We start from the raw sequence: 25215 nt of genomic DNA, 5'->3' as shown, positions 1-25215 counted from the left end.
AAGAAGGGTAAAAAAAATAGACCCACAAAATTGCAGACTAATATCTTTAATGTCAGTTTGCAAGAGTCCTTGAAAATATTCTGAGTTCAAATATAATACATTTCCTTGAGAGGAAAAAGCCTCTGTCCACAGATCAGCACGATTTTAGAAAGAATTGCTTGTGTGAAACTCAGCTTGCCCTTTTCTCACATGCGATTCTGTGAATCATGGATGATGGGCAACAGGCAGATTCCATATACCTAGATTTCTGTAAATCATCTGACACAGTGCGACAATACTGACTGATAATGAAGGTACAAGCATACCAAATAGGTTCCGAGGTATGTGAGTGGCTTGAAGACTTCTTAAGTAAGAAAACTCAGTATGTTGTCCTTGACAACATGTGGCTTCTCAGTCATATAACACTCTCTCTCCCATTGTCCACCCGAAAGTTTCCCTAAAACCTCATTTATTGTCCCCTAGCCAACTTAATCCTTACTTTTGAGGAACAGACCTATAAATACATCAGGGGGATCATCATGGGAGCCAATATGGCCCCTAATAAGCTAATTTACTCATGGGCTGTTGGAAGAGGTATTCATCAAGACCTAGAAGGTGTGTCCCCAAACCCGGTACAGATTTATTAATGACATCTTTGTGATCTGGTGTGTCTGGGCAGAAGGAGGGTCATAACTGGTGGCACTATTGCTCAGACTCTAGAGGGAGGCATTCACACCATTCTCGCCAAAATCAGAAATCAATGAAAGTTATCTACAGAATGTATTTGCAGGAAGAAAGTCCAGTAGTTGGCTGCTGAGAGTTAAACCTGTGGGGAGGGACTGACCCTCCATGCCCAACCTCTACACCAACAAACAGAGATATAGTTTATTATAATGGCTGCCTGTTCTCATGAAACGCAAAATCCATTTGATGGTTATTTCATCGCCTGTGAGTATTAAATATAGGGTAATGTCCAGCTTCAGTTCCTTGCTCATGTTGGTGAAAGCAGTACATTTTACAAGTGTATGTCTCACTGTCAAGGGGGTTCATACTCAATTCAGGTTGGATTCACTCATTCTGGGATAAATTAACAGATGCACCAAGTGGCCTCATATGCTTTAAGAAAGTCAAAGAACATGGTGATCGGGCAGCTTCGGTGTACGATGGCATCTAAAACTGCAGAATCTAAGCAAATCAAGTGTTTAGTGGTGGGCCAGAATTTGTGGGAGCTGCATTCTACGAATTCCACATAGGCCTGCCAATGTGTTGATCTAGCAGCACTGAGAAGTTGTCATTCACTGAATGGGTCATTGTACTGTTGAGGATGTTCTGTGTGAAATGATACGTTGGTATGCTCTACTGTGCTGTGCGGTGCTTATGAAGTAGGAATTAGAATGTGGGACAGCAATTACTTTCAATTGTATACTTATAAACTAACTTGTCCAAGGTCTTATACATAAGCTTCTCTTGTAGACAACAGGACCAATAAAAATACAATACAACCACAGGATTTGCCACATCACTTCTTTAAACAGTTAAACATAGGTACTGTGCTCCTGAAAGTAGTTCAAATTCGGTATTACACTGTCAGAAGAGACAGAGTTGTTGTACATTGCTGAACACCAGGCTCTTGGTCCTATTAATTGAATGCTATATTTGCCACTGCTGCTTTGATGTCATGGACATGATACAGGATTTGATGTGGACATCATTAAAACAAAGGCATTTCTTATTGCAGAAAGATAATACAAAATTTCAATTACCTACTCTCTCCTCTAAATGCAAAAATATTTTGTTAATGCTGACCTGTGGAGAAATGATCAGCATAATAAGATAAGGGAAATTTGAGCTCACAAAAAAAGAAATAGGTGTTAATTTTCTCTGTGCTCTGTTCTAGAGTCGAATAATAGAGAATTATTGTGAAGATGGTTCAATGCAACCTCTGCCAGGCACCCAAGTGAGATTTGCATAGTATATACTACTGGCCATTAAAATTGCTACACCATGAAGAAGACAGACATGAAATTTGACCGACAGAAAGAAGATGCTGTGATATGCAAATGATTAGCTTTTCAGAGCATTCACACAAGATTGGCGCCGGTGTCGGCGCCTACAATGTGCTGACGTGAAGAAAGTTTCCAACCGATTTCTCATATACAAACAGCAGTTGATTGGGGTTGCCCGGTGAAACGTTGTTGTGATGCCTCGTGTAAGGAAGAGAAATGCGTACCATCATGTTTCTGACTTTGATAAAAGTCGGATTGTAGCCTATCACGATTGCGGTTTATCGTAATGTGACATTGCTGCTTGTGTTGGTCAAGATCCAATGGCTGTTAGCAGAATATGGAATCAGTGGATTCAGGAGGGTAATACAGAACACCATGCTGGATCCCAACGGCCTTGTATTACTAGCAGTCGAGATGACAGGCATCTTATCTGCATGGCTGTAACGGATCGTGCAGCCATGTCTCGATACCTGAGTCAACAGATGGGGACGTTTGCAAGACAACCACCATCTGCACGAACAGTTTGATGACGTTTAGAGCAGTATGGACTATCAGCTCGGAGACCATGGCTGCGGTTACCCTCAATGCTGCATCACAGGCAGGCGCACTTGCGATGGTGTACTCAACAACGAACCTGGCTGCACGAATGGCGAAACGTCATTTTTTCGGATGAATCCAGGTTCTGTTTACAGCATCATGATGGTCACATCCGTGTTTGGTGACATCGTGATGAATTCACATTGGAAGCATGTATTCGTCATCACCATACTAGTGTATCACCAGGCGTGATAGTATGGGGTGCCATTGGTTACACGTCTCGGTCACCTCTTGTTCGCATTGACGGCACTTTGAACAGTGGATGTTACATTTCAGATGTGTTACGACCCGTGGCTCTACCCTTCATTCGATCCTTGCGAAACCCTAAATTTCAGCAGGATAATGCACGACTGCATGTTGCAGGTCCTTTACGGGCCTTTCTGGATACAGAAAATGTTCGACTGCTGCCCTGGCCAGCACATTCTACAGATCTCTCACCAATTGAAAATGTCTGGTCAGTGGTGGTGAAGCTGCATGGGCAGCTGTACCTGTACACGCCATCCAAGCTGTGTCTTACTCAATGCCCAGGCATATCAAGGCCATTATTATGGCCAGAGGTGGTTGTTCTGGGTACTAATTTTGCAGGATCTAAGCACCCAAATTGCGTGAGAATGTAATCACATGTCAGTTCTAGTATAACATATTTGTCCAATGACTACCCATTTATCATCTGCATTCCTTCTTGATGTAGCAATTTTAATGGCCAGTAGTACACATGTAGATGTAAATGTAGCAATGTGAAGAATGATATGGCACTTGGTAAGTTTTTTCTCCCTCGATGAGTGACTTATATGTATGAATTTCTGAAATTTTTCAGTCCTATGAACTGTGTGCAGTTCTCTGCAAGCATACCTCATCCTCATTGCAGACATCCATTTGCACGGCAATAGCCATTGCACCCTGTTCTTCTATTTCTAGCTGAAGTTGTTTAAGCCTTTCCACTCTTCGAGCAGCCATTGCCACTTTGGCTCCTGCCAAAGCTAAGCTCTCAGCGATTGCTGCACCAATTCCAGAGGAAGCACCAGTCACAAGCGCAACATGTCCAGAAAGAGGCAAAGTACCTGTAAAAAGTTTACTGATTAAAAATAAAAACTTATGCTACTAACAGTTATTAGTCTTTACAGACAATTCCTGCACAATGATTTATTTGCCTATAAAACTAATATAGCTGTAGTTGTAGTTATACCTCAATTTTCATCCCAATTTCTCTGATATACTACACTAGGCTATCTTCCTGAGTTGAACATTTGAGTTATGTTCACAGTCAGTCATCAGTTCATGTTATTTTACATTTTCTGAGTATATTACAATAAATTGGTAAATCAAATTAGCGCACATTTTTTCTTGGGTCATTTTAATTCTAAGATGAAAAGTAATATATAGTGCTCCTTTGGTTCCCATTGCATATCAGGTGTAGTTAATACCCTCTGTTCTAGATTAAATGGTCTCTATTGCAACTGTAAGAGCTTTGAAACTGTGTAAATTTCATTCAGTGAAAGCTCTTGCAAGTATGAATTATACCATTCCATCACACTGGATGTCATTGGGTGGATAAAAATGTCTCTTTATTTTGTTTTACTGACAATTTCATCTGTGAATTCATGTTCACATGCATGTACAGTACAACACATCAAAATCCATATATTTGTCTTGTAGCCCCAATCAAATTACACAATGGTAAAAACATTGACTAGATTTTTAATTAATATTTGTTTATTGAAGTTGGATCTGTAGATAACATACATAGTATGGATCCATTCAATTTTGTATCATCAGTTCTAAAAAGCATACATATACCTAGCTTGCCCGATTAGCCATGCAGTCTAATGCACTGCTTTCTGGGTGGGAAGACAGGCCAGTCCCCGCCATGAATTCGCCCGGTGAATTAGTGCTGAGATCCAGTGTGCTGATCAGTCTGTGGATGGTTTTTAACGCAGTTTTCCATCTGCCTGGGCGAATGCGGGCTGATTCCCCTTATTCAGCCTCAGTTCCACTATGTCAGCGTCTGGTGAGCAAACATCCCCTCCAGGGGGGGGGGGGGGGGGGCCCTCCACTGGGGCCGAACCGCACAATAACCCTGGGTTCGGTGTGGGGCTGCAGTGGGATGAGAGGACTGCTGTAGCCTGTTGTGGGGTTGTGAACCACTGAGGGCTGCAGCGGGGATGAAGGCTCGCCATTGTTTCTAGGTCCCCAGTTCAATACTGAACAATACAATACATATACCTAATAAGTAGCATTTAGGAAATTATGATTGCATGCATCAATATTCTAGGTCCAAACCATTTTAATTACAATGTTGCTTACACTGTCTGTGTTGCATGTGTACATATTTCTATATGGTCTGAGAGTTACTTTCTCTCTCTTTTTAAGAATGTATTGTGTGGTTTAAGTGAGCTACAAAACAGTTTCCTATCATAAATGTTTAGAGAGATTTTTTTTTGAAAATATTTATATTGTTTATGTCTCGCAAGTTTGAAGGAAGTTTTCTAGGTAGTGTAGAATGTTCGAAATATTCATAATTCATAGTCTGATCCTCTGGGATGAAGTTACAGTGAAGATACTTCATATTAGAAAATCCACCATTGTTTCCTTGTTGCTCTTTTTCACACAGAATTTTTGTGTCCTCAGTGAAGTTCCTGGCTTCTATTCAGATATTCAGACTATTAATAATTTTTGTGGGAGAACTGGAGAAACACTGTTTAGATGTGTTAGTTTTTTCTGTATATTTTCCAATACTTTTCATGTACTGTGTGTTGTTCAGATTTGTTGGTTGGTGTTGTTGATTCTTTTCACAGAGATGAGGTGTTGTGACCTTTCTGTCTTGTCTGAGCTTTGTCATATTTTCTATTATCTGCGCAAACCTAAAGGAAACCTTTTTCTTACCTAGACTGTTTATATGCAGCACATGGAGATTAAAATGAAACCTCCTAAATCTCAAAGTTCCCAAATAAAAAAAGAAATGTGAGTAAAGTACAGAGATAATGTGTTATTTGGAATGAAGAGTCATTGACAGAACTTGATGGAAATATATTTTATGTCATTATAGGCAAACCAGAACTAGAAGTAACATCAAGTATGCCCCTGAAAAGTGTATAATAATTGTAAGTTCAGACTTTTGCAGGTGATTCAGTTATCTATAATGAAGTAATATCTGTATAAGTTGCACAAATATATAATCTTGATAAGATTTCAAAGTGGTGCAAAGATTGGCAGCTTGCTTTAAAAGTGCAGAAATGTATAGTTGTGCACTTCCCAAAATGCAGTCAAGTAGTATCCTATCACTGCAATATCAGTGAGTCACAACTGGAATCAGTAAATTCATAAAAATACATGGGAGTAACAATTTGTGGGTATATAAAATGGAGCAATCACCAAGCAGGTGGTAGACTTAATTTTATTGCTGGGATACTGGAAAAAAAGTTTGCGTACAAATGAGACTACTTAAAAACCACTTTTGCATTTCAGCTTAGAACACTGCTCAACTATGTGGGACATATACTAAACAGCCCAACAGGGGCTATTGTATGTTACGGTCATGGCTGGTTTGAGAACATTTTTCCACACAAGTGATATTTTATTTGGCAGCTGGTCCCCCTCCATCAGGCATTAGTTGTCCTCACTTGGGCCCTTCATAAGACATTTAAAAATAAATGTAAATCTAGTGATCATGGAAACGACTTGTTTTCTCTTTTCAGTAACTACTGACTGACCTATTTCACTGTTGACATCATTTTCCAAAATTTTTGAGAAGGTGATGTACTGTAGAATAGTACCTCACCTTGGCAACAATAATATCCTCAGCAAATCACAGTATGGGTTTCAGAAGGGTTGCTCTACTGAGAATGCCATTTACATGTTCACACACCATATATTACAAGCATTAAATGAGATGCTCGGGGGAACAAAATGGTAAGTGCTAAGATCACAGTTTCGAGATACAGTGCATCTAAAGTTTCAATTGATCTGCAAATCTGAATATTTTTTTTGAAGAGTCATTTTATTCTGTAGTGATTGTAACATCTGTCTTCTACTAAACAGACATAAATGAAACTCAGAACTGAAATGACAAATGAATTATACAAAAATTATTACATTACCATACACCATTAACAACACATAGTGATAGAACATTACATATTAAATTTTACAGTAAGTCTTCAACACTTTACTGAAACTGCAAAATCATTCATCACTCTCACTACTAATATCTTTTTCATCTAAAACTGTTGGCTTTAGTGACAGGAAAAATCCATTGTGGACAGGACTTATGTAATTTAGGAGCGACAGGACGTCAGCAACTTTCTTCTTTTCAATAAGCCTTGGTCCATTGTATTTAAGTCAAAGCGTATTAACTGGTCCTTGCCTTCCATGTTTCCTGAAGTTTATTTCATGCCAAATGTCATGACAAAATATCTCACTGATGAATAAAGATGATGGATATTCTGAGGTCACCTTCCACCTACATACTTTCCTTAGGTTGACATCTCAACCATCAACTTTCTTCTTTCTGAAGACAAACGCTTCTTTAGAGTGTTGTATTTGATAGAAATCCTCTATGTTTATATTACATACAAGCAATGGATTCTCCTTAGCTGACTTCATGATGATCTCGCACCATTGATCTGGACTGTACACATCTTGTACTTGTCGGCGAACGTAATTTTCAGTTGTACTTCAGGAACATAATAGTATGTACATGCACTTACCATTATGTTCGTGAAACATACTAAAGACAGTATAGTTACAAAGTAACATACCTCTGAGTCATCTGAATCGTTAGGAATGTATTCTGGATCCCTCTCGAAGATATTAGTATCATTGGAAGTATATTCCTCGTCTTCTGCAATGTTCACTGTAGCCATAATCTTGGAGATGTTTTTACTTGTCACCATTCTCTCTGTCACTTATCATTATGTTTCCGCAACAGACGGACAGTGGTGCTTACCATTAAGCTCCTCCCTGACATCTGTTGAGTGAATTTGGAACTGCTAGTAAGTTTACTGCATTGTGCATCCCACAGGTGGTGTCATTAGCCACCTACCGCAAAATACACGGCGATGGCGCTTACCATCATGTTCCTCCGAGAAGCTCAAATATCAAAATAGAACTGGTAGGTCTTTTCTGTGACCTATCCAAGGCATTTGATTGTGTGAATCATAGCATACTCCTAGATAAATTGAAGTTTTACGGGATTGATGGTGTAGCCAACCAATGGATCATGTCATATGTAACCAAAGGAATGCAGGAAATTGTACTTAGTAGTAATTCACCCAATAGAATCCAGGGATATAATTCTGACTGGGGAGAAATCACCTATGGAGTTCCTCAAGGCTCAGTCTTGGTCCATTACTGTTTCTCATATATGTAAATGATCTACCATCTAATGTACAACACGCAGAATTAGTTCTTTTTGCAGATGACATCAGTATTGTAATCAGTCCCAGTATACATACAGAAATGGAAGAAATGGTGAACAAAGTTCTCAAAAGTATCATTGACTGTATTTCTGCAAATGGCCTCACCCTGAATTCCACAAAGACACATCATATTCAGTTCTGCACCTCTAAGGGTTCTGCACCACTGATAAGTGTAACACATGGTGATGAAAGAATATATAAGGTAGAAACTTCAACATTCTTAGGTGTCCATATTGATGATAATTTAAATTGGAAAAAACACATTTTGGAACTCCTAAAGCAACTTAGTTCAGCCACATTTACACTTAGAATCATAGCAAAATTTGGGGAGAGAGAAATCAGTAAGCTGACATATTTTGCTTATTTTCATTCAGTAATGTCATATGAAATAATGTTCTGATGTAACTCATCTTTAAGAAAGAAGGTCAGCATTGCGCAAAAACATGCTGTAAGAATAATATGTGGTGCTCACCCACAATCACCTTGTAGACATCTGTCTATGGAGTTGGGCATTCTGGCTACTGCTTCACAGTATATTTACTCCCTCATGAAGTTTGTTGTAAATAATCCACTACAGTTCAAAAGGAACAATTAGGTACATAATAACAATTAAATGTTGCAAGTGTGATGTTTAATTCTTGAATGATGAAAACATCAACCTCAAATACGTGAGCTTAACAAATAAACCTACAGTGAAGAATTTTAATGTCAATTTAGTGCCAGATAAAAGCGAAATATGTATATTAGGAGATAGCCACCCCAAAGGAGTAGCCAGTATAATGCAATCTTGCTACAAAATTACAAGTGTTGTGAAATCAGGTGCTCCTCTTGGTGAGACTGTGAAAAACTGTGAGCAGTCAATAAAAAATTCCTCTGTCTGTGTCATAATAGGTGGTGCAAATGATGTTTATCATAATGAAAACCATCATGCAACAAGAGCACTGAAAGAAACTTTGGAAAAACTCTCACATATACAAGTTTTCATGCTTAGTGTTCCACATAGGCATGACTTAATAAGTAGCTCATGTGTTAACTTAGAAATTAACGAAGTCAACAGGAGAATAAGAAAACTGTGCTGCAGTTTCCCACAGTCTACCTTTATTCATGCAAACAGCATGGAGAGAGGTTACTTTACAAAGCATGGTATGCACAGGAGCACACAGAGCAAGGAAGCTATGTACAAACAAGTGTTAAATGCTATTAACTGCAATGCAGTGGAAGGTCATGCTGTAATCCCTCTGCCAGTAAGCTTAGTAACAAAAATGAAGGAAATGAATGCATCAGAATTTTTAGTAGTTAGATGCTCAGATGATACAGTTTCGTCATCAAACAGAGTTAACTCAATGGTTACATGTACTTCAGAAGAAATCAGAATTGAAGAAGAAAAGGCAGCAGTTCCACCCTTTGAATCTACAGCAACACTACTTGTGCACCCACTTTCACCCACCTTCATGCAGTTCATCAAAAATAGCATCATTAGCAGAAAGGCCAGCTGCAACAACAGTAAGACCCCAAGAACCTACAGTAACAGCAATCTTATTCACACCTACAAGCAAGTCAATAGCTTCATCATCTTCAAGGGAAAAAACAGCATCAGCTCAAGGTAAATCAACAAGCAAGTCAACAGATTCATCATTTTCAGTAAAGAAGGGCATACACTGAAGAAAAATCAATATCCTCACAGAGAACAGCAGGTAAATGTAAAGTTGTGTGTCCTCCTCATCTGAAGGATTTTTTTAACCACAGGCATGATAAAGAAGAAAACACAAAAATAGGTAATAACCCAAACAACTTCTCCATTTTTCACCAAAACATAAGGGGAATAAGAAGCAAAGTAGATCAATTAGAAGTTAACATAAATGACAAAAAATTTATGAACAAAGCTCATATCTTATTTTTTTCAGAACACCATATTACAAAAGGAATTGAAACATTACATATAGACAGTTATAGCCTTGCCACCTACTACTGTAGACATAGTATGGGAATAGGTGGAATAGCTATTTTCATTAAAAATAACTTAACTTTTAGATCGGTAGATGTAAGGAAATATTGCATTGACCAACAGTTTGTGCAGTAGAAGTGACATTAAACAGTTCAAAATTAATACTGCTTACAGTCTACAGGGCACCAGGTACCAATTTCACAGTCTTTATCATGCAGTTTGAATTGTTACTGTCAACCTTATTTTAAAAAATGACATTATCTTACTTTGGGACTTTAATGTCAACTTTGCAACCAAATACAACAACAACAGAGAGCTCCAGAACTTGTGAAATTTCTACAATCCTACATGGGTGGTTGACTTTCCTACTAGGATAACACCTGACTGTCAATCTCTGATGGACAATATATTTTTAGATGTAAGTTTATACCAGAACTTCTGTCACCCCAATCTTAAATTGTATATCAGACCATGATGGACAGCTCCGCACTCTACATGACTACAGACCTCTCAAGAAAACAATCCCATCCTGGAAGGCAATCAGACATATGAACAAAGAGTCCCTGGAAATTTTTAACCATAAGCTGCAGCATGAAGATTGGAATTCAGTGCACAGAGTAGATGATGTTGATGCAAAGTTTAACATATTCATAAATGTTTTCCTATCCCACTTTGAAGAAGCTTTTCCTAAAAAGTTTGTTAGGAACAATATTTCCTCATCCTTAAAGAAGCCCTGGATCACAAAGGGTATTAGCACTCCGTCTTCAGGCCACAAGTGGCCTATCGAGACCATCCGACCGCTGTGTCATCCTCAACTGAGGATGCGGAGAGGAGGGGCGTGTGGTCAGCACACTGCTCTCCCAGTTGTTATGATGGTTTTCTTTGACTGGAGCCACTACTATTCAGTCGAGTAGCTCCTTAATTGGCATCATGAGGCTGAATGCACCCCGAAAAATGGCAACAGTTCATGGCGGCTGGACAGTCACCCATCCAAGTGCAGGCCACGCCCGACAGCGCTTAACTTCGGTGATCTCACAGGAACCGGTGTATCCACTGCGGCAAGGCCTAGGCTCAAAGGGTATTAGAGTGTCATATAAATGTAAGAGGGAACTTCATATTGCAGCTAGAGGGTCCAGGGACAGAGAATTAGTCAGCCATTATAAAATGTATTGCAAAATCCTAAAGAGACATATTCAGACATCAGAAACACTGTATTATATAAAATAAATTGATAACTCCAATAATAAAATGAAGACTGTCTGGCAAACAGTTAGCAAGGAGACAGGGAACAATAAAAAAAGACCCATAGAAAACTTCACATCAAACACAAGGAAATCTTGTGCAAAATCCTGAGATCATAGCTGAAATCTTTAATAAACACTTCCTGTCAGTGTCTGAGCAAACAGGCTGCAAGGATTCTGTGAATGATGCCTTGACCTTTTTGCTAAATGCTGTCCCTAACAAAATCATTCAAATGCTTATTAGACATATTACAGTATGAGAAATTGAAAACCATGAAAACCGAGAACTCCTGTGGAGTAGACAATATTTCTAGCAAATTGTTAAAACAGCGCTGTACTTCTGTAATACTGTGTCATATTTTCAATGGCCCTTTGCAACAAGGAATTGTTCCATTGTTCCTGATAGACTGAAGTATGCTATCATGAAGCCTCTCTTTAAGAAAGGGGAGAAACCTGATGTTACAAATTTCAGACCAATGTCGCTCCTGACTGTGTTTCCAAAGGTACTAGAAAAACTGATGTATTCTAGAATTTTAGAACACCTACATAAATTCAATATTCTTAGCAAACATCAGTTTGATTTCCAGGAAGGTCTGCAACTGAACAAGAGAGATATGCCTTTACAGATAAGGTTTTGGAATATCTAAATGAGAAAGTAGTGACAACAGGGTTATTTTGTGATTCATCTAAAGCCTTTGACACTGTGAACCACCAAATACTATTACTGAAGGCAGACCATCAAGGAATAAGTGGTGTAGCAAATAAATGGCTCCAGTTATACCTGACAGATAGGAAACAGAAAGAAGTCTTAGATACCTTAGATAATTTGTGTGGTGGAATGATTTTATCAGAATGGAGAGACATAAATTGTGGAGTGCCACAGAGCTCTATTCTTGGTCCTTTACTGTTCCGGTTATTTACAAATGATGTTCCGTATTCGACCATGATACAGTGTTATTTTACCATCTTTGCAGATGACACAAACAAAATGGTTAATGGTCATAAATGGGAAAATGTTCAAGAGTCTGTTAATATTATTCTTATAGATTTAATGAAATGGTTTAATGCAAATGGTATTTCACTAAACCTCAGTAAGACTAATTATATTCAGTTCACCCCAAATTGCCAAAACTGAGGAAGAAATGACTGTTACATATGCCACACAGGTCATAGAAAGAGTGGAAGTAACAAAGTTGCTAGGTGTGAAGATTGACTGTAGAGTAAATTGGTCCGATCACATTTTAGATCTTTACAAGAGACTCAGCTCTTCAATTTTTGCGATGTGAGTCATCTCTGACAGTGCAAACTTAAGCATTAAAAAAGCAGCATACTATGGTTACTTCCATTCTTTGATGGCATATGGAATTATTTTTTGGGAAAATCAACCTCTTGCAAAGAAAATATTCATTTCTCATAAAAATGTTGTAAGAAATACATATATTCACTTATGTGTTTCGTAAGTAAAAACACTGATTTATACAAACGTAACAGTGAATACCATCAGTGCAACACAAGGAGGAAACATGATTTCCACACTTAAGGTAACAATTTGAAGGGTGTGCAGAAGGGTGTACAGCACTCTGGTACAAAGATATTTAATGCTCTTCCTCCAGAAATCAAATGTGAAATAGCCAACAAATCTACATTTAAAGAGCTTCTAAGGCAATTTCTTTTAGCCACATCATTTTACAGTTTGGAAGAGTTTATGAAACACAGTGAGAAACTGTCTTAAAGTAAAATAACATGTATTATCATATAAATTGATCATTAAGCTGTACATTCTTGTCACATATGTAACTATATTAGTGTTAACTGCTTATATTTAACTCTCTGGGTTATATGACATTTTCTTTTTTAATTTGTTATGTTTTATACTTTGTAATCTGTAGGCCTAAGGATTCTCATTTCATCATATTGTGTTACAGATCATTGTAGCAGTTACGTAATTTTCTAAACTTTACTTGTGAACATAGTGTATAAGTACTTGTCATTGACAATGTAAAAATTGACACACACTACATCCATGTGAAATTCTCACATTTGGATCCATGGTGTAAGAAATAAATAAATAAATAAATTACAATACTAGAAGAGAAAATGACATTCATTACTCAACATTAAGGTTGTCTTTAGCACAAAAAGGGGTGCACAACACTGCAACAAAAATTTTTGACGACTTACCCAGTGATATAAAATGTCTAACAGACAGAAAGGTAAAATTTGAAAATAAATTGAAAAAGTTTCTTCTTAACAACTCCTTCTATTTCGCAGAAGAATTTCTATGTTTGTAATGTGTAAAAGGTGGTGGGTAGGAGTTGCTAACTCAATCTGTAAATTTTGTTTTCATTTCAGGGGGCTGGGGGAGGGGAAGGGGTGAATAATTATATGGTGATGCTTAGAGTACAAATAGATGTAGAAATTAATTTGCAATATGAATGTAAAATGACTCGTTCCACATCATGACATTTATCATGCAAAATGATCCATGGAACATGAAAGTAAGTAACTAACTACTACACACACACATTCATCAGCAACAGAAATAAATTTCCAAATCTCATTCCATTGCTAAATATAAAAACATGAAACAATTTATTTCCATTTAAGCTAATTCTAAGATCTTTAAAAATCTGTAGTGAACGCAGAAGAAACTAAACTTATTGTATTGTTATAGTTTCAATAACAGTGTGCTATATATTAAACTAAGTGGCAACAATGTAAATATAAAATTTTCTGCTATTTTTTGTTTACTAATAGAACTTTTTAAATCTATAGTTTAAAAGTTGTTTCACTTTTTAATGAAAAAAAAGAGATAGAAATACAAAAAATATCATCTAATTTTATATTTTTATGTTTCAGACACTGTTCAATTGTGTAAAATGTATGTTACATTAAAAAAAACCCTCATCAGTTCAGAATTGATAAAGATGGTCAAACTTTTTATGTACATTACTGAAAAGGAAGGCACAGGTTTGTGTTTGATACAAAAAAACAAATTATCTATTAATAAAGTAATATATAATTGTTACAGTTGTTCAGTATATGTACCGACATTTTTTTCCATTGTGTAAAATCATTGCACTGAAATTTTTGTAGCCTTCAACTAGAAAAATCTTTCAAAATAAACAAAATATAATCACCATCCTTTGACATCAAGTTATTGCATTCCATAGCTAAAGTTGATATATCATACAGTCTTTGGGAGAGTGTTGACCAAAGGTGTATCTGTACAAACTTGTTTTTGAAAAACTCCTTTCACCGTTAGCTACAGATATATGTAAAGTGAGGAAGTTGCATATACTTCCAAAACTATTGGACAAAATGTCAAAAAGATAGATTTTTGCAATATGTGAAAGAACTTTCAGCAGGAAGAATGGGCAGTAAACTTCATCATTTAGTTCCTTCCCATTCACATCACACTCATCAACACAATCTGAAGGGTGAAATTTGTGTCCCATTAGAAGGGGATTTGATTAAAAGTTTACATTTCAAATACAACTGTACTAACGAGAGCAATATTTGATACTGAATTAAGTGATAGAATTTTCCACTTAGGCACCTCTGGTGTCCCTCTCAGCTTAGCACACTAAGACATTACTTGTGTCAATTGGACCTTAAACTGCCCTTGGTTGTGGTGTAATATACACTCAGATAGAGCGGTGTGTAACCCTATGCCTACTGTACTGGTTGTTACCTATCTCTTTTCTTCATAACTGAACAATTGTGGAATCTTACACGGTATATTGTGGTAGGACCACACTCTCACCACGTGTTTTTTAATGAGAATAATATGAGTACTTACAGCACAATTTCAGCAAGACTTATTTTTTTTTTTTTTTTTTAGTAGCTGCTGAAATATTACACACTGTGGATCTCGTTTGTCTAGGGGTTCTCGAAGTTTTATCTGCAAAATAATCATTCCAACAAGCATGGCTTGGGTTTTCTTCCTGTTTGAAATAAACACTACTGGATCTGAAATACTTTCAGCTAAACATTATACACTTCTGGAAATTGAAATAAGAACACCGTGAATTCATTGTCCCAGGAAGGGGAAACTTTATTGACACATTCCTGGGGTCAGATACATCACATGATCACACTGACAGAACCACAGGCACATAGACACAGGCAACAGAGCATGCACAATGTCGGCACTAGTACAGTGTATATCCACCTTTCGCAGCAATGCAGGCTGCTATTCTCCCATGGAGACGATCGTAGAGATGCTGGATGTAGTCCTGTGGAACGGCTTGCCATGCCATTTCCACCTGGCGCCTCAGTTGGACCAGCGTTTGTGCTGGACGTGCAGACCGCGTGAGACGACGCTTCATCCAGTCCCAAACATGCTCAATGGGGGACAGATCCTGAGATCTTGCTGGCCAGGGTAGTTGACTTACATCTTCTAGAGCACGTTGAGTGGCATGGGATACATGCGGACGTGCATTGTCCTGTTGGAACAGCAAGTTCCCTTGTCGGTCTAGGAATGGTAGAACAATGGGTTCGATGACGGTTTGGATGTACCGTGCACTATTCAGTGTCCCCTCGACGATCACCAGAGGTGTACGGCCAGTGTAGGAGATCGCTCCCCACACCATGATGCCGGGTGTTGGCCCTGTGTGCCTCGGTCGTATGCAGTCTTGATTGTGGCGCTCACCTGCACGGCACCAAACACGCATACGACCATCATTGGCACCAAGGCAGAAGCGACTCTCATCGCTGAAGAGACACGTCTCCATTCGTCCCTCCATTCACGCCTGTCTCGACACCACTGGAGGCAGGCTGCACGATGTTGGGGCGTGAGCGGAAGACGGCCTAACGGTGTGCGGGACCGTAGCCCAGCTTCATGGAGACGGTTGCGAATGGTCCTCGCTGATACCCCAGGAGCAACAGTGTCCCTAATTTGCTGGGAAGTGGCGGTGCGGTCCCCTACGGCACTGAGTAGGATCCTACGGTCTTGGCGTGCATCCGTGTGTCGCTGCGGTCCAGTCCCAGGTCGACGGGCACGTGCACCTTCCGGCGACCACTGGCGACAACATCGATGTACTGTGGAGACCTCATGCCCCACGTGTTGAGCAATTCAGCGGTACGTCCACCCGGCCTCCCGCATGCCCACTATATGCCCTCGCTCAAAGTCCGTCAACTGCACATACGGTTCACGTCCATGCTGTCGCGGCATGCTACCAGTGTTAAAGACTGCGATGGAGCTCCGTATGCCACGGCAAACTGGCTGACACTGACGGCGGCGGTGCACAAATGCTGTGCAGCTAGCGCCATTCGACGGCCAACACCGCGGTTCCTGGTGTGTCCGCTGTGCCGTGCGTGTGATCATTGCTTGTACAGCCCTCTCACAGTGTCCGGAGCAAGTACGGTGGGTCTGACACACGGGTGTCAATGTGTTTTCCATTTCCAGGAGTGTATTTATTCATACTTTTTGTTAGTAACTACACCATTTTCACTATGAACACTGATACTCTTAACGCATTATTCTGCACTTGTCACATAAACTCGTCTATCTCCCTCCAATACCGACAAAGAAGTGGCGGGCAAGCCAACATGTGCCCGGAAGTTGCAGACAGTCCTGCATTCTAGATTCTTTGGTCTGCTAACCTTAATAAAGTCCAAGGATACATATAAATAAATACATATAAATATACAGCATTTAACATCTCAAACAAATCCATTATTTATCATAAAAGAACATATTCATAATTAAATAAATTAAACACATTTTCTGGCAACATAATGAAATTACCTTAACTCTTTACTGTGGGCATCGTACTTTTCACACGAGATAAACTTTATACCTGACAGTTAATTATATTACACTACGTAGACAATGAATGATGGTGACAATAGTTGAAACCCTGTGTTAATTAAATAGTTAAGAATAGACAACACTTTGGAGATTTTATTTTTGTAATTCGTTTTTGCTGTAATGTGATGTGATGTGGATGCCACATGTCATCAAGGTGGAACACTATTTGCAGTATTATCAAGAGTTGTGGTACCTGTATTTTTACCATGGTTTGATGTCCTCACTCGGAATAGCAAGGTGTGCCACCAAATAAGGAACTTGCCATGACAATGGTGATTATGTCACAGTGAACAAAAGAAGTCCCAGAAATGTCAGGTCATTTTCTCATTCATATAACATAAGTGTTGAATGAATAAACTCAAAATGTACATATATGAAATGTTTCTCTACATTAAGTAATTGAATATGTTCTCAAAAGAAGTGCTTTCTATTCATTTGTAGAAAACTGGAAATAGTTCAAGACTTAAAGATTTCAGTACAAGAACTACTGCAAGTCCAAACTTTTAGCACCAACCCATTCTTATTTAATCATTTCTTTAAGGTGGTGCAGTTGAGAGTTCTACATGTGAACAATCTGAATCAGAACATATATACAGGGTGTTACAAAAAGGTGTGGCCAAACATTCAGGAAACATTCCTCACACACAAAGAAAGAAAATATGTTATGTGGACATGTGTCCGGAAATGCTTACTTTCCATGTTAGAGCTCATTTTATTACTTCTCTTCAAATCACATTAATCATGGAATGGAAACACACAGCAACAGAACATACCAGCATGACTTCAAACACTTTGTTACAGGAAATGTTCAAAATGTCCTCCGTTAGTGAGGATACATGCATCCATCCTCTGTCGCATGGAATCCCTGATGCGCTGCTGCAGCCCTGGAGAAAGGCATATTGTATCACAGCCATCCACAATATGAGCACGAAGAGTTTCTACATTTGGTACCGGATTTGCGTAGACAAGAGCTTTCAAAAGCCCCCATAAATGAAAGTCAAGAGGGTTGAGGTCACGAGAGCGTGGAGGCCATGGAATTGGTCCGCCTCTACCAATCAATCGATCACCGAATTTGTTGTTGAGAAGCGTACGAACACTTTGACTGAAATGTGCAGGAGCTCCATTGTGCATGAAGCCCATGTTGTGTCGTACTTGTAAAGGCACATGTTCTAGCAGCACAGGTAGAGTATCCCATATGAAATCATCATAACATGCTCCATTGAGCGTAGGTGGAAGAACATGGGGCCCAATCAAGACATCACCAACAATGCATGCCTAAACGTTCACAGAAAATCTGTGTTGATGACGTGATTGCACAATTGTGTGTGGATTCTCGTCAGCCCACACATGTTGATTGTGAAAATTTACAATCTGATCACGTTGGAATGAAGCCTCATCCATAAAGAGAACATTTGCACTGAAATGAGGATTGACACATTGTTGGATGAAAGACTTGAAATGCCAGACTCTTGAAGACAAGACACCAAATACCCTGTGAAACCCTATTTTTGAAGAACCAGAACTAAATGGAGCATTTAGAAGTGTTCTTCAGCCCCTACATATCACTCCCATAAGGGCTGCAAAGGGAATATTAGACTAATTACAGTGCAAACACAGGCACTTAAACAGTCATTCTTGCGGCACTACTTATGTGAATGGAATGGGGTGAAACTGTGAAATGTGGTACAATGGGAAGTACCCTCTGTCATGCTTTTCACAGTGGTTTGCAGAGTGTGGATGTAGATACACACATAGGCGTAGATGTAGACATAGACTGAAGAAGTATATTTCAGCATTAACATCAAGTAAGGCATCAGAGTGGTTCAACACATAAATCTAATTCAGGAGCACCATGGTTCAAATTCCTATCCAGCCATCTAAATCCTGATTTTCTGTGCTTTCCCTAAATTGCTCAAGGCAAATGCTCAGATGATTTCTTTGAAAAGGACATGAACAATTTACCTAATCTGGGCATCTGGTCTGTGACCAACAACACTGTTACTGATTGCACTTGACATACTAATTTTTCTAGCAACAAATGCAACATGTGACAACAAGGTAAAACTAAAGTTAATCTACCACTCGAAATCTGGCTCACAAGGACAGAAAATTAGAAGCTAGACTCGTAGATCATTTACACCAACTGTCAAAAACTACATTGAGCAAAATAATCTGCTTTAATTTATTGAACCTTATATTATATTTTTAGCTGTCCAATGGACTTACAACAAGACATGGGCAATTAGATTATACTAAGGTGATTTTCTCTCTCCCATCCCCCCCCCCCCCCCCTCCCCACAAGTCACTCTTCCAAAGACAAAATTTTTGATTCAACCCATGGATCATCTGATAATTGCAGATAAAAAGAAGCTTTATGCACAGGCACTTTTTATTGGGTGCTTTGAAACATGTGGAACTACCAACACAACTCTAAGAAAATTTAGGAAGAAAGGATTCATTACTGCCATGTAAATGAGCTAATTGTGAAAGCTTGACAAGAAGTACAATGAACTGTCTAGAAGCCATTATACAACTGCAACTGAGGATTATATTGAATAAGTTGAGCAATCCTCTTCAGTTATAAATGACATATTTCTTATTGCACAACTACTTTTGGCGACTATTGCTCCATCATCAGGTCCCACACATTGTAAGATTAGTTAATCCTTCTGTGTACCGGGAGGTAGGCACTCCGCTTACTGCTCCACTGCTTCCTACTACTGCATGTGTGAGAGTTACATCTTCTGCAGTTATCTGGCTCACACATCCCACACATGACTTAACAAACCATATGATGTGTGTCACACTATGATGAAACAATAGTCTTCAAAACTAGTTGTGCAATAAAAATACATCATTTACAACTGAAGCAGATTTATCAATCTAATCAGTTCACCAGAAACAGTATCCTACCTTTGGTAAAGAAGAAACTTAATATAAAGGGTGCAAGCCAATAAAGGATATTGTGCATTTGTTCATACCCTAAATTTGAAAGTACACTGAAGTGCCAAAGAAACTGGTATAGGCATGCATATTCAAATACAGAGATAGGTAAAGAGGCAGAATAAGGCACTGTGGTTGGAAATGCCTACATAAGACAACAAGTGTCTGGTGCAGTTGTTAGGTTAGTTACTGTTGCTACAATGGCAGGTTATCAAGATTTAAGTGAGTTTGAATGTGGTGTTATAGTCAGCGCATGAGCGATGGGACACAGCATCTCTGATGTAGCGATGAAGTGGGGATTTTTCTGTACGACCATTTCACAAGTGTACTGTGAATGTCAGAAATCCAGTAAAACATCAAATCTCTGACTTCACTGTGTCCAGAAAAAGATCCTGCAAGAATGGGACCAATGACGGCTGAAGAGAACTGTTCAATGTGACAGAAGTGCAACCCTTCCACAAACTGCTGCAGATTTCAAGTGTCAACATGTGAACCATTCAACGAAACATCAATATGGGCTTTCAGAGCCAACGGCCCACTCATGTACCCTTGATGACTGCATAACACAAAGCTTTATGCCTCACCTGGGCCCACAACACCAATATTGGACTGTTGACAACTGGAAACATGTTGCCTGGTCAGACAAGTCTTGTTTTAAATTGTATGTTTATGAGTATGGAGACCACCTCATGAATCCATGGATGCTGCATGTCAGCAGGGGACTGTTCAAGTTAGTGGAAGCTCTGCAATGGTGTGGGGCATGTGTAGTTGGAGTGATATGAGACACCTGATATGTCTAGATATGATAGTGACAGGTGACATGTACGTAAGCATCCTGTCTGATCACCTGCAGCCATTCATGTCCATTGTGCATTCCAACAGACGTGCACAATTCCAGGAGCACAGTGCAGCACCCCACAAATCCAGAATTGCTACAGAGTGGCTTCAGGAACACCCTTCTGTGTTTAAACACTTCCGCTGGCCACCAGACTCTCCTGATATAAACATTATTGAGCATATCTGGGATGCCTTGCAACATGCTGTTCAGAAGAGATCTACACCCCTCGTACTCTTACAGATTTATAGTCAGCCCTGCAGGATTCATGGTGTTGATTCCCTCCATTCCTACTTTAGACATTAGTCGAGTCCATGCCATGTTGTGTTTTGCACTTCTGCATGATTGTGGGGGCCCTACATGATTTTAGGCAGGTGTACCAGTTTCTTTGGCTATTCACTGTATAAGAAAAAGAATGTCTTGTGATGCTTGACCAAGAATTTGATACAAAAAACCTAAGCTAGTTTTTCACACAACAGGATGAAGAAAAGGAAATTTCACCTAAAGATGATGATGAGCATCTAGAAAAAATTTCAAATGGTGAAAGCATGAATCTTTTGGCAAATAAGGAGGAAGTTCAAAATTTATCTATGCAACTGCAACAAATCTGAAGTCTATGCAGCTTCCAGATACATTTTAAAAAGAAGCAACAATCAAGAACTTCTTTTTTACATGTTCATCTATAAAACTCTGAACTGATTCCAGTTGTCCTCATGATGTCCGACAGATAAAAACTTTTTTATTGACAATTTCTTTCATTAATGTTATCTTTTTGTTGAAATATAATAAATAGCTGATATTCATCATATTTGTAGGACATTTTAAACTATTATTATCTCTATATTTTATATTTGCTGTGGTTTTAGGAATTAATTAATCAGTTTTCAGTTGTATCTTCACCTTCAGTTTTTAGTTAAATATTAGACCTTGTAACAACATTTTAGGTTAGTGGGATTAACTATGAAACAGAATGCTGTATTCAGCTAACATATTACTATAGTATTTAAAAAAAATATTATGTTTTTTCCCTTGCTTTCTTTCATTTTCATGGGTATGTTTTAAGCAGGAACCCAATAAACAGATCATTTCAAAACAGGGGGAAAGACAAATCCACAATGTTTATTTCCATTATCCTTCAACACATGATGCTGAACTACACTCTTATCTTATGAAATCTGAGACTCTAATCTACATCAAATATACAGAATGAAACCGTTACATAGTGAAATTTACTATTTCAGGGACACTGGCTGCAAATTTTGAGTGCCAAATATGTGCAGATGTGTAGTTTGTATATTGTTGGCTAACAATGGGCCAGCTTGGAAAAACTGAATAACACAGACTACATGTACCATTAAAATTCACCATTCCCTGAAAGTAATAAGGGAACAGGAGAAAAACAGCAAAAAGTAAATAAGTAAACATAGTAATGCCTCAGGTGTTCCTCGCATGACTGATTAATCATGTACATTCAGATTTTCACCTGAACTGTTGATGAGACCAACAACTTGGCCAAACACCTGAAATTACACTACAAATAAATGTTAATGAACAATATAAAAAAAACAGTTGTTAAATTGAGGTGAAACACCACCAAACTGACATCTCAAGACAAAATAATCAATGAATACAATTTTTTAAAAAAATTTAGCACTAAAAGAAACAAATACTACCTACTTTCTCTGCGTGCCCTTTTTGGGCGGGGAATCAATCCAACTTTTGACAGATTTTGCAGGTAGAGTTTCATGAGGTCTGTATTAACTGGAGGATACTGAAGCCGCATTTCTTTCAAGGCTTCTATGAGATTTTCTTGCCTGAATGTGCTTTGATCAGAAAAGTAGCTAGCATCCCTGAAAATTTTAATTATGTATGTATAAAATAAAAATTGTATGTAATGACTAATTATTTCCAACAATAGGACATGCTTGATTCAAGACATATTTCTTTTTATACTCACATGACATATGAATCCAGTAAATAGAGGAGGGCTTTCAGTGTTTCAGAATGATCATCTCCAGTTTGGACGCCACATTTTATGATATTATACCACTCATCATATGGGACAATTTCAAGGTTATAGCCCTCCACTTTAAGAAGCTGCCACATCAAGCTTTACCAATGTAAAATAAAGAAGAAACAGATAGAAAATGTGTGCATTTACAGAAATTGTGATCACTGAGAAAATACATTACTATAACGTTCACAATCCATGTCAATGGAAACACACCATAGGTAGGTTGAGGATCCTCAAGTGCCAAGTGCCCTCTCCAATCCCCCCCCCCCCCCCCCCCCTCCACACACACGCAGTGATTCTGTGTTGATTTCACAGAACAGTAATTTTAACAGGACATTTTTACTATTACAGTTGTGTGTGGTGTAGAAAGTTCCTAGTTAGTTTCTTGTCCCACTATGATATTAGAGAATCATAGAATGTCCCTGAAAAATAGGTTGTGGCTTTGGAAGTCATAAATTTTTCAGAAAGTATCTCTTGCTTGCTTGAAAATGGTTACTGAGTATATGCACTATCAGTTGAACATAAATATTCAAGTGGTTTGAAGAAAGGAAGCGAGTCTATGGTTTAACATCCCAACATCCCGTCAATTGCTTTGAAGATGCTCCTACAACTAATATAATTATTAACTCCACATGTAAGACTTATAGTTGATTTCTGTTGGATGAAAACATTCAATTCTCACATAACTTTTCCAGAGCATTAGTCTGCTTATAAAGAGAGACTGGAAATGTGTAAAGTATGTGACCTGTTTTACTTACATGCCAACTCAACAGAAATATGGAAATAATTGTCAAAGCAGGACCAAAATCATTTCTACCTGAGATTAGTTTTTTATACTTTAAGTGGATAAGTTCACTCATACTAATGCTTAAACCTTGTGAATTTTGTTGAGTATATTCAAGTAGAGATAGGGTTGTACTGCTTTAATTTTGTCTTTATATAGGAATGTTTCCATTCTTCTTTTGGACTTGCAGTTCTTGTGTTTTTTTTCTGAGTTTGCAATTAAACTATTGGATATAGGTTACACCTGTCTTTAGGCCTCATTCTGTTAGACCAGTTACAATCTAAAATATGTTCACTTTTTACACTTTTTCAATAAACAAAATCCACTGATTATGGCACAGAGGTACTGAAACTTGTTGGGGTACCAAGAAAAATGAAGATTTGTGAGTGAAGTTGTTTTTTCTGGAGTAGGGTTTATGTACAGATTGTCCCAAACTGTTCACCTAACCACTTCACCATACAATTGCAGTAGTGAATTTGAAAATAAGAATATTCATTCACAAAATTTTGTGTGATACATTGTTTGTGGGAAAACCTTTGATAAATTTCACTGTGGCAAAACTACAGGACACAGAGAACAGTACAGTGAAATTTGGTGTTAACGGGCTATGGCAGCAGACAACTGACGTGGAAGCCTTTTCTAACAGTATGATATCATCTGCAGTGCCTCTCCTGGGCTCATGACCATATCAGTTGGGCCCTAGAGGACTGTAAAACAGTGATCTGGTCAGATGAGTCCCAGTTTCACTTGTCAAGATAGTGGGGTTTGAGTGTGGCACAGAACCCATGAATCCATGGACCCAATTTGTTAACAAGGCACTGTGCAAGCTGGTGGTGGCTCCATAATGGTGTGGGCTATGTTTACACAGAATGGACTGGGTCCTCTGGTCTAACTGAACCAACCATTGACTTGAAATGGTCATGTTCAACTACTTGGACATCATTTGCAGCCAGTCATGGACTGCATGTTTCCAAATAACAATAGAATTTTTATGGATGATAATGCATCATGTCATCAGACCACAGCTGTTCGCAACTGGTTTGAAAAACATTCCAGACAGTTTGATTGTATGGGACATAATCAGGAGGTCAGTCTGTGCACAAAATCATGCACTAGCAACACTTTTGCAGTTTTGGATGGCTATAGAGCCAGTGTGGCTCAATATTTCTGCAGGGGGCTTCCAATGATTTGTTAAATCCATAAGCTGCTGCGCTATGTCAGGAAAAAGCAGGTCCGACATGGTAGTAGGAGTTATCCCAAGACTTTTGCCACCTCAGTGTATTACATATGATCTGATGTTAACATTGAACTTCATCTTAATATTCATGACCAGAGTTGTGCTCTATCTAAAGTACAGTTCAGTAGTTCTGGTAAGTACATAAATAATGTAGTAAATGGCAGGATTACCAATAGTGTTGGTAGCATTATTACAGAAAGAAACACAAATGAAAGTGTGTGAGAGAAACTGGGAATTGACCACTTCTCTTTGTATTTTGTTTTCTTGGTTTCTTGTTTTCCATGTAATTAAAAATGCACATCATTCAGTGTTAGTTCACTGTGTGTTTTATATGCTTGCAAAATATTAATTGCATTTTATAAATAATAAAACTTAGTTGATAACATAATAACTTCTACATTT

General features: G+C 38.4%; 1 protein-coding gene and 1 long non-coding RNA gene across 5 annotated transcripts in view; one reads left to right on the top strand and one right to left on the bottom strand.

Moving 5' to 3' along the window:
* The window catches only part of LOC126299109 (uncharacterized), a 372168-nt gene that overhangs the window by 13097 nt on the left and 333856 nt on the right, over positions 1–25215 (bottom strand). For all 4 annotated transcript variants that reach the window (XM_049990789.1, XM_049990790.1, XM_049990787.1 and 1 more), the window contains 3 exons: positions 22736–22888; positions 22456–22628; positions 3435–3643 (listed from right to left, as the gene is read on the bottom strand). In XM_049990789.1, the coding sequence (XP_049846746.1) occupies positions 3435–3643; positions 22456–22628; positions 22736–22888 (535 nt within the window). The remainder of the gene's footprint in view (positions 1–3434; positions 3644–22455; positions 22629–22735; positions 22889–25215) is intronic.
* Positions 1–25215, top strand: part of LOC126299115 (uncharacterized) — a 95326-nt gene that overhangs the window by 65992 nt on the left and 4119 nt on the right. The window contains exon 2 of the long non-coding RNA XR_007552725.1: positions 14045–14155. This is a non-coding gene — a long non-coding RNA (uncharacterized LOC126299115). The remainder of the gene's footprint in view (positions 1–14044; positions 14156–25215) is intronic.

This window comes from Schistocerca gregaria, chromosome X (genome assembly GCF_023897955.1).
Source record: "Schistocerca gregaria isolate iqSchGreg1 chromosome X, iqSchGreg1.2, whole genome shotgun sequence".
Taxonomy (NCBI): Eukaryota; Metazoa; Arthropoda; class Insecta; order Orthoptera; family Acrididae; genus Schistocerca; species Schistocerca gregaria.
The sequence above is the reverse complement of the archived record's forward strand: the minus strand, read 5'-3'. Positions and strand labels throughout refer to the sequence as shown.